Below are 9,067 nucleotides of genomic sequence, written 5' to 3'. Positions count from 1 at the left end.
GCTGGAGCTGCTCTGATCTCAGCTGGCCAGGACGCTCCCAATCACCGCAAGGTCGTGACCACAGGGTCAGAAACCTGCACCTACATACATCATAATTTATTGTACAGCTAATCAATACTGCACTGCCCTGTGCAGTCCTACAGTGCAGCCTCACACCCAGGGACTGAGGCTGCTCATGCAGGGTCATAACCCTCCTGCCTGGGAGAGTAAGGGGGCCAAAAGCAGCTTCGTGTTAGAGCTGGAGAACACGGCTGGAAACAGAGCACAGATTCTACTCCGTTTGTTCCTACAATGCAGTCCAATTCCACCTGTGGTTTGAATTCAGCTTGGGAAGGCAAATCCAATTATCTGATCAGGATTGTACCCCATACTCCAAGGGGAGAAGCGATGCAGCCGGGCTGTGAGATCAGCCAGGGTGTGACAGGAGGGAAGTGACCCCAGTCCCGGTGGGCACTGCCAGCACTGCCAGCTTTCCAGACCACCCCTCTCCTCAAATGGATAAAAACCATCAGAGAAGCAGCAAAATGCCCTTCTATCAAAAATGTCCTTCACCCACTTTCTAATTTATCTTCCCAGGGCTTCCCATCCCAGCAGCCATGCCTACAGACACCCAGCACACACACTACTCACAGTCATTGACCAGGCTCACCGCTGCTCCCTGCATTTTTCTGTTAATTCTGGATTTCTGTGCAAGAGCAGCTCAGGTATTCCAAAAGATACAAAAGCTTTTTAACAAGCTGTCCTTCAAAATTATGCCAAAGACAGTATTCTAGCAGGAAAAAAGGGATTTGACATACAGGAGAAAAGGGAGAAAAAGGAACAGGGAGGACTAAGGAGTGCTGGGAATACCTTGTAAGAAAAGCAATCCACTATTAATTGCTGCATCCCAACATTTCTATCCACACAACATGCACTTCTCTGAGACCTTCACCAAGATTTAGCATCCATCCATTTGGATTTTAAAAGACAAGCAGAGGAATCACAGGGCACACTGGGCCCCTGTCCACCCTGCTTTCCCTCAGTGCCAGCTCCTCCTTGTTTCCAGATCCAGCCCCTTAGCCTGGCCACCATGGGGGCTCTGGGTCTGCCTGGGGCAAGTGCCAGCATCCCCAACCTGCCCCTGCTTCCATCTCCACATGGGTGAGCCCATGGGCTGGACTCTGCCCCATCTCCTGTCCATTACCAGCCACACAACAGTGAGCAGGATGTGCTGGGCCATTCCCCACTGCCCACTTCTTATCACAGAATCATTTAGGTTGGAAAAATCCTCTAAGATCAGTGATCCACCTGTTAACCCAGCACTGCCAAGCCCATGGCTCAACCAGGTGCTCGAGTGCCACACATCTTTTGAACACTTCCAGGGATGGTGGTTCCACTCTTCCAGTGCTTGACAAGACTTTTGTTGAAGAAATTTTTTCCTAATATCCCATCTAAACCTTCCCTGGTACAACTTGAGGCCTTTTACCCCAATGCCACAGCCTGAGATCTTCCCCTCTTCTCCCACAGCCTCCAAAGCAACGTGGACCTCCAGCAGCAGCAGCAGCAGCACCAGCCCAGCTCCAGCCCCGCAGGCAGAGCAGCAGCAGCCCAGGCAAGGAGCCATGGACATCAGCAGAGCTGTTCTGCACCCTGAGCTCCGGAGGTTAAAAGTGTTCTGGCTCTCCTGGCTGCAGCAGAACCAAGGCAGTAACTCCATGGAAAGGCACAGTGAGCAGGGTGTGAGAGAGCCTGGCAAAGGGGAGGATGTGCTGTCACTGCCGTGTGGTTCAGCCTGAAATGCAGCTGTTTGTGTGGGCAGAGCAGGCAGGGGCAGGGGCAGCACTGCCCAGGGAACCAGCCCCACACGGACGCACCGGGGCACAACCAGAGCCCAGCCCCTGGAGGGGGAAGATTGGCAGTCGGCTCAGCCCCTGGGGCTGTGAGGAGGCAGCACAAAGGGAAACACACAGACCATGACAGGCTAAGCCTCCTCCTTCCTCTCTGTTCCCCTTTCTTTCTCTTCATGCTATGGCGAGGCTGCTGAATGGCAACAGCAAAATACTTTTGCAGAGCCAGACGGTCTTTTATATTTTGGGGTTTTTTTCCTTACTTTCCTTCCAGCTGCTTTGCAGGATGCCTAATCCTCCATGGACATCTGGAGAGGCATCAGGACACAGAGGCGACATGCTAGGTAGGCAGCACATTGCACAGCTCTGCATAATTTCTGCTTGTACCTGCTGTTATGGCACAGCAGGTGAGCAAAACACAAAAACCAAGGGAAGGAAAGAAAAACAATCATGTCTGGACCTTCCAGGCCACAAGTACCCAGGTGGAAGCCCCCTGGTTTCAGCATCAGAGCACAGGAAGGCCATGCCCTGCAGCAGAGCATCTCACAGCCAGGAGGGCATTTAGGTGCCTCCCTGGGCCCAGGGCTCCCAGCTCCACCAGCACAACCCACCCCAGGCTTCCCAGGCCAGAGCAGCTCACAGACCCCAGGCAGGGACCCTGGCAGCTCACAGACCCCATCCCTGTCCAGGCACCAACAGCAACCATTCCTCTTCTCCCTTTTTAAATCATGTTCCATTAACACATTTTTTCACCTGCACTTATCATAATAAAGTATCTAAATCTGTGGAAAAACAAAGCAAAAGAAGCTCTGCAAGGGAGAAGAGGAAAGAGCAAAACAGAATCCTAAGGAAAGGAAGATATACATAAAAATACTCCCAAGGATCTGGGAAGTAGCTTATATATCCAAAATAATGATTTTCAGTCCCAGATGAGTCTCTCTCTTGAGGTCAGTCTCACAGAGCAGAGAGGCCTGGCTGACCAGCTCGGTGCTATCAGCTTACAGCAAAACCAAGTATTCAGTGTGGCTGCCCAAGCCCCCAGTGCTGCTCATCCTCCCTGTGCCTCCTGCAACCCTCAGCAGTCACTCACAGCACCAGCTGCATCCCACACGCCAGCCACAGCCACAGAGCTCAGGCACTGCCACCCTTTGCCCATTCTGCTCTTCTCTCTCCCACCTTGGTGTGCTACAGCCAAGCTAATCTGTAAGAAAAACTAATTCTGAGTTTGAGCAGGAATTCCTTCTGTGAATCCCACTCCACTTCAAACCCAGCACTGCTCCAAACCCAGCACCTCTCAGAATCCCACACTGCCCTGAACCCCACACTGAACCTCACACCACTTCAAATCCTGCACTGCTCCAAACCCCGCGCCCCTCGCCCCCATCCAGTCTTGTACTTGTCAGGTGCAATAAGGAAAGCAAAACCAAAATACAACACACCCATCACACTGCATCCAATTAAAAGCTGAACTTCATGGTGTCCTTCTAGGCACTCTCCTCAACAATGCCCATGTCCATCTCTGTTCCTCTGAAGCACCTCACACATCTCTGGAGCTTTGGAAAAGCAAACTGCACTCATGCAGGGGTGCAGAGGAAAGAGCCCAAGGAGCTCTGCTCTGCTGCCCATTGCCACAGCAAAACCAAGCCCCCAAATGCTGAAGCAGCTCACGTTTGGGTCAGCCTCATTGGGGTGAGAATCTGGAAACAGCTTTGCAAATCTTCCTGCTAAATGTCTTTGAGGGCTCTTTGTGGCAGAGAACCCACCCCAGCGCTTTGAAGGGCTGGGGACCTTCAGTGAGAAGCAAAGGCATGGTGTGCCCAGGGCAGGCAGCCAAGAGCTGCTGGTGGGGCACAGGCTGCACATCCCCATCTGTGAGGAGCAAGACCCACAGCTACGCTCCCCCGAGCTAAGCTGAGTCTCACCCCTCCCACAGGAGAGCCCCAGCACACATCAGCCCAAGCACCAGCCCACTGCCACTCAGCTTCCCTGCTCCAGCCCAGGCAACTGCTCCAATGTGTCTCCTCTTCCTCCACAAGCCCAAGCTCCCCAAAGTTCAGGAGGCAGAAGCAGGATACACGGGGCAGCTTCAGGACACAACTCTTGGTATTCTGGTGCAATGAGTCAGCAGCAGGGAATAAAAATCCCTTGTGGCAAGCCACATGGTTATTTCCTGAACAGCAAGGGCATTTGCAACTGGAACAAACACTTTCATGTACAACAGGACCCTGCCTCTGCAGGTTGCAGGCCAGCAGAGCCATACCATCAGGAACTGCATCCACCACTGGGAGTCCAGCACAGCATGGAGCCAAAGCCAGGGACCATCCCATCAGCTCCAGCTCATGATGGGGCCAAGCACTTCCACATGGCTGAGCTCCTCTGCTCATTGACTCGGGCTTTGCTTACGCAGTTTCTCTGGTCTTCTCACTGCCTAGTAATCGAGGCAGGTGCAATCCAAAAAATCAACAGAGAGCTGCCCAGCCTTGCACAGACCACATTTGCCATATTCTGTCCTTTTCAGCATGACTTCTCCACCCTCGTGGAGCAGGAGGCAGGTACTGGCACAGGGATGCTGTGCCGAGGACGTGGTGTTCCCAATCCAGGCTGAGCAGAGAGGGCAGGCACAGGATCACCCAGCCTGGGGGGCTCTGGGCCCCAAGGAGTCTTGGCACGCAGGGCTTGACCTCAAGGAAGGAGCAGCCCACAGAGGCACCACCTACCCCATCCCACAGCGCTTCAGGAGCAATGTGGGGATGCCAAAGCTCCATCCCTGGCAGCACACGCAGCCTTGGCACCGCCTCAAGAAAGACACTGTGCCACCCAGAGAGGACAAAGGCAGGTGGGTGCCCATCTGCAGGGAGGGGAGACATGGGAATAACCTTGTTGGTGATGTGCAGTCCAGCTACCTTCCTTCGGTGCTGGCACCAGGAGGGCAAGGACAGGCCAGGCAGGGAGCTGTGGCTCCAGCACTGCTGCACACCCGCATGGGGGGCGGCCAGCCAAGGCAAGCTGGGCGGGTTGTGACCAGGACCTCCTTTGGCTTCTTCACAGTGAGTCCCCAGAGCTATCTGGTGGCACTCACCACCCGTCCTGCTTGTCCCAGGGAGGACAGCCATGGATCAGCAGGCAGGGAGAGGGGAGGGAGCTGCTCAGCAGGCTCACGCCTCTGACATGTGCTGTGTGTGGCTTCGCCAGACCGCAGGATCTGGCTCACTGAACGTGTGGAAGCAACACTTCTCCGTGTCTCACTTTACAATGTCCCAAACAATAACTGTCTGTCGCTGCACAGGAGCTTAGGAGAAACATAAGTTGCTATTGGCATGGCACACAGCAGCCTTCCTCTTACACAACACCAGCAGATGTGAAAATAGCCTAGTGCTGCCTTGTGCATTCCTCTGACCTCCTCTGTGCTTCTGGATCAGATTCCAAAGCTGGATCTTAACCTACAAGAGCCATAAAAGCAAAGGATTTGGCCCTATCAGGGACCTCTTCATAATCTAAGACAGATGCACTCCGTGTAGGAGAACACAGCGGGGTTTATCAGGCAGGGAAGAGGCTGGGGCAGGACCACCCTCTGCTCTGCAGCACAGCCAGGGCAGCCCACGCTGGCATTGCCCCGTGCTCTGCCTGCCCATGCACTTGAGATGGCTCAGGGACAGAAGAGCTGGAAGCTCTTGCAAACCAGGACAGCACTCAGAACCTCGGATCCTACTGCTCAACTTACACTGAATCTGCCTCCAGCCCCCACCTGCCCTGGCAAAGGGGCCCTCTGAGATCTCATGTCCCCAAATTTGTTATCCTCAGGGTCACTGGTGCTGCTAGAGCCAGCACAGCATGGGGCAATCCCCTTCAACCCTGCAAGGTGCTTCTGGGGTTTCTCACCTGCTTGTAGAGCAGAGATTGACTCCAAAGCCAAAGCCAAAACCACTCTGCGGCATTCAGAACAAAAAAGCACATGGAAGAGAAATTGCTCCTGGAAGTGTGAAAAGGTAGGAGAATAAACTGAAAAATGCTAAAGACGTGATAGAGGGAGAGTTCAGTAACCATCAGCGAAAGAGCATTCCTAAGAACAACCTGCATAAATAAATTATTGTCTCCAGGGTCTGCAAGGGTATCCAGTGTCCCTGCTTTGGAACTGCAGCAACTCCAAGCATCAGAGTGACTTCCTAAGAGGCAAGAGAAGACAACAAGACAGGGGCATTGCTGTCCCAAGGGAAGGTGAATGACCTCTCCTCCAGGCAGCCCTGTGAGGTCCAGGGCTGCTCCCAGGGCTGTGCTGCACCCATGCTCCAGCAGTGCTCCCCTCTGTCCCACCACGTGTTAATCCCTGCGCTTCTTGGTGGAAATGTCACACGATGGCAATGTCCTGGAGGAGTCCAACTCATCCAGGGGTCTAAATCCTGTCCTGGAAACTCCCAACCCTCCGGCCTCCCTGTGGCCAGGGCTGGGGAGCGCTTCCCAGTGCTGCCATAACCTGCCCACAGGAGATACAACACCTGCCCCATCACCCTCTGGTGGCTGCAGGGTGGCCTTGGGGTCTATGAGAAAGCTTTTGGCCAGAGCTGAGCCCCCACCACAGAACTGCAGCAGCTCACACGTCAATGCACCACAGCCCTTGCACACAAGGATCCACCAGAACACACAGAGCATACCCAAACCATGGTGTTTTGTCTCAGAATCCCTCCAGCCCCACACACACTGGGGTGATTTCTACCTCTGCACACAGAGCCACAGGTGCCAGGCAGCAGCAGAGCAGAGTAATTCTAAGACCAGCACACAGGACAAGCCACAGATCATGGCTTGAACGCAGGGCGAGAGGCAGCCTTAGAATATAATCCCCTTCAGGAACTCTTAAATCTCCCCAATACAACACAGAGCCCTTTAAGAAAAACTAAACAACTTCCTTTAGACTAAATAAATATTAAACCTAAGTGATGCATTAATTTACTCCAGTTCACCAAAGGCTAACTCCTACCCAAACTGATCATTATTAAAGAAATCCTATAATCCCTTGGTCCCATTCAGGCTCAAAACATGTAATCCCATGAATAAATCCAGAAAGAAAGTGTAACAAAATGGGCAATAAAAACTTACAGCATTCACATCTTTTCATCTACCATTAATACTGTAAACACTCACTCGAAGGCCCTCGAGTATGACTAATCTAATGTTTTGGCTCCCCACACCAATCGCCGAAGGAGCTCGGCTCTGCGTGTGTCACCCAGCGAGCTCCGCCACCTCTCCAGCCGCAGCCAGGACACCTCCGCAGAGCCCGGCGCAGCCATCCCACCTCACAGCCCCCAAAACGCTGCAAAATCAGCACAAAAGGTAGCAAGTATGGTTCTAATAGCACCAGAGCACAGAGCTTTCTTCTTTTTTTCCTAGTTTTTTTTTTTTATATTATTATTTTATTGCTTTGGAAGCCTGCAAGCTCCAACTGTATAAATGCCAATAACTTTGTTTTAAGGCTGCTGAAGTAAGAGATCAGATTTTAGCAAGTGCTTTCCAGGCAGCCAGCCAAACTTTTTCTGATTCACTAAAAGCACCGAAGGGAGGGGGAGAGGAAGGGGGCTGGAGGGCTGATTAACTTCAGTTACCGCACAAGCGCAAAAAAACCTCTCCCTGCTGCAAAGGGTTCCGGCGCTGCGAGCCCTGCGCAGCCTGTGATTCCTCGGGCTGAAAAAAGCCCGCACCAGAGAACCAGAGCAAACACCTTCCAACGGCAGGGTAATTTACAGCTGCGGATCCTCTCCTGCTGGGGAGGCTGCTCCGCCAGGGGCGGCTCTGCTGGTGTCGGGTTCGAGCTGCACTTTTTGGAGGGGATGAGGAAAAAAATGTGATCGGGCATTTTTTGGATGGGTGGGAGAGCAGGGGATGGGGCTGGTTCGGGTTTTAGCTTGGCCAGAGAGACAGAGCCCCCTCCAAGGCTGTGCTCATCCAGGACCATGCCCTGCTGCCGTTGGGGATCTGGAGAGGCTGAGCAGGTGCAATCCCGGCCAAAGCACAACTCAGGGCCAAGGGTGTCACAAGTGTCCCCCCGCTCCGGCGGGAAGGTGGCCAGAGCCACCGAAGCGGCACCTGCTCTGCGCGGCCCCGCAGGTGGGCGCGCTCCAGGATGTCCAGCTCAGAGCCCTGAGGCACTGGGGCAGCTGCCATCCCCAACCCGCGGGCACCTGGGCTGCAGAGCCTCGCTCAGGGTGTTCCTCCAACGGCCTCATTCCTGCCGAGACAGGATCAAAGGCTGGAGCTGACTTGGACGGCGTTCTACAGAATAATGGGGAGGGAGCACGCAGCCTCCTTCTCTTGGCTAGGAAAACTTGTGTTTTTCAAAGCATCGGGTTTTGGGAGTGAGTTACCGAAGAGGGGGAGAAAAAAAAAAAGAAAAGAAAAATTAAATTTAAAAAAAAGAGACGGGCGAAAAACAAAAAAAGAAATGGGAAAAAAGGGCGAGCAGGAGAGCGCCTGCTCTTCCAAGGCAAGTGCATCAATCAACATTGTGCAAGGAGAGTCCAGCACTCCCTCTCACATCATTAGCCAGGCTAATGCACTCCAGAGGATGCTGCTACGGCAGGCTACCGGCGCACCGGCTGCACCCCTGCCCGTAGCGGCGGCAGAGCACAGCGGGGCATGGGACGGGAGCTGAGCACAGGGGAAGCCCCGGTCCAGGGCAAGTGACACTCCAGCATCTGGTGCGGGGCTCGGTTTAATACAGCTATAAAAACTGGAGGGAAACAAGTGAAAGCCCCAGCCAAACCTGCCTGGCACTCGAGGTCAGCACGCCGCCTTTGTTTCTATTTTACAACCAAAAGCGAGAGAGGACAGAAAGGACACGTACCTGTACCTGAAAGCACAGCAGCAGGAAATGTAAACATCTGGAGAGGAGAAAAAAAAAACAACAAAAGATCAAATGATGCGGTAGAATGATTAAAGTTGATTTTTGTTTTGCTTGGTTTTTTCTTTGTTTTTGTTTGCAATTTTTAAAGGGTTCAGAGCGATGCTCTGCTTATAAAAAGGCTGAGGTCCCCATTACCACCTGGCTGCAAGGAAAATGCAACCGGAGCCTCCAGAATGAAAGTTAAAAAAAAAATTAAAATATTTTTAAACATTAAAAAAAATATTTAGAAATATGCCATAATCCTTACAGGCAAGTGCAGGCTGAGAGCAGTGAATACATCGCTGGGCGAGGAGGGGGTTGGCCGGCGGTTGGTCGCTAGCGGAGCGCAGTCCCCCGCCGCCGCGCTGAC

At 53.0% G+C, this 9,067-nt stretch overlaps 1 protein-coding gene across 1 annotated transcript in view; it reads right to left on the bottom strand.

The window, feature by feature from the left end:
- FGF18 (fibroblast growth factor 18) overlaps positions 1-9,067 on the bottom strand; it is a 63,726-nt gene extending 54,659 nt beyond the window's left edge. Inside the window, exons 1-2 of the mRNA XM_005428624.2 lie at positions 8,966-9,067; positions 8,659-8,695 (exon numbers count right to left, since the gene is read on the bottom strand). Of these exons, the coding sequence (XP_005428681.1) occupies positions 8,659-8,695; positions 8,966-8,997 (69 nt within the window). The 5' untranslated portion in view covers positions 8,998-9,067. The remainder of the gene's footprint in view (positions 1-8,658; positions 8,696-8,965) is intronic.

Source organism: Geospiza fortis, unplaced genomic scaffold (assembly GCF_000277835.1).
Source record: "Geospiza fortis unplaced genomic scaffold, GeoFor_1.0 scaffold608, whole genome shotgun sequence".
Lineage (NCBI taxonomy): Eukaryota > Metazoa > Chordata > Aves > Passeriformes > Thraupidae > Geospiza > Geospiza fortis.
The sequence above is the reverse complement of the archived record's forward strand: the minus strand, read 5'-3'. Positions and strand labels throughout refer to the sequence as shown.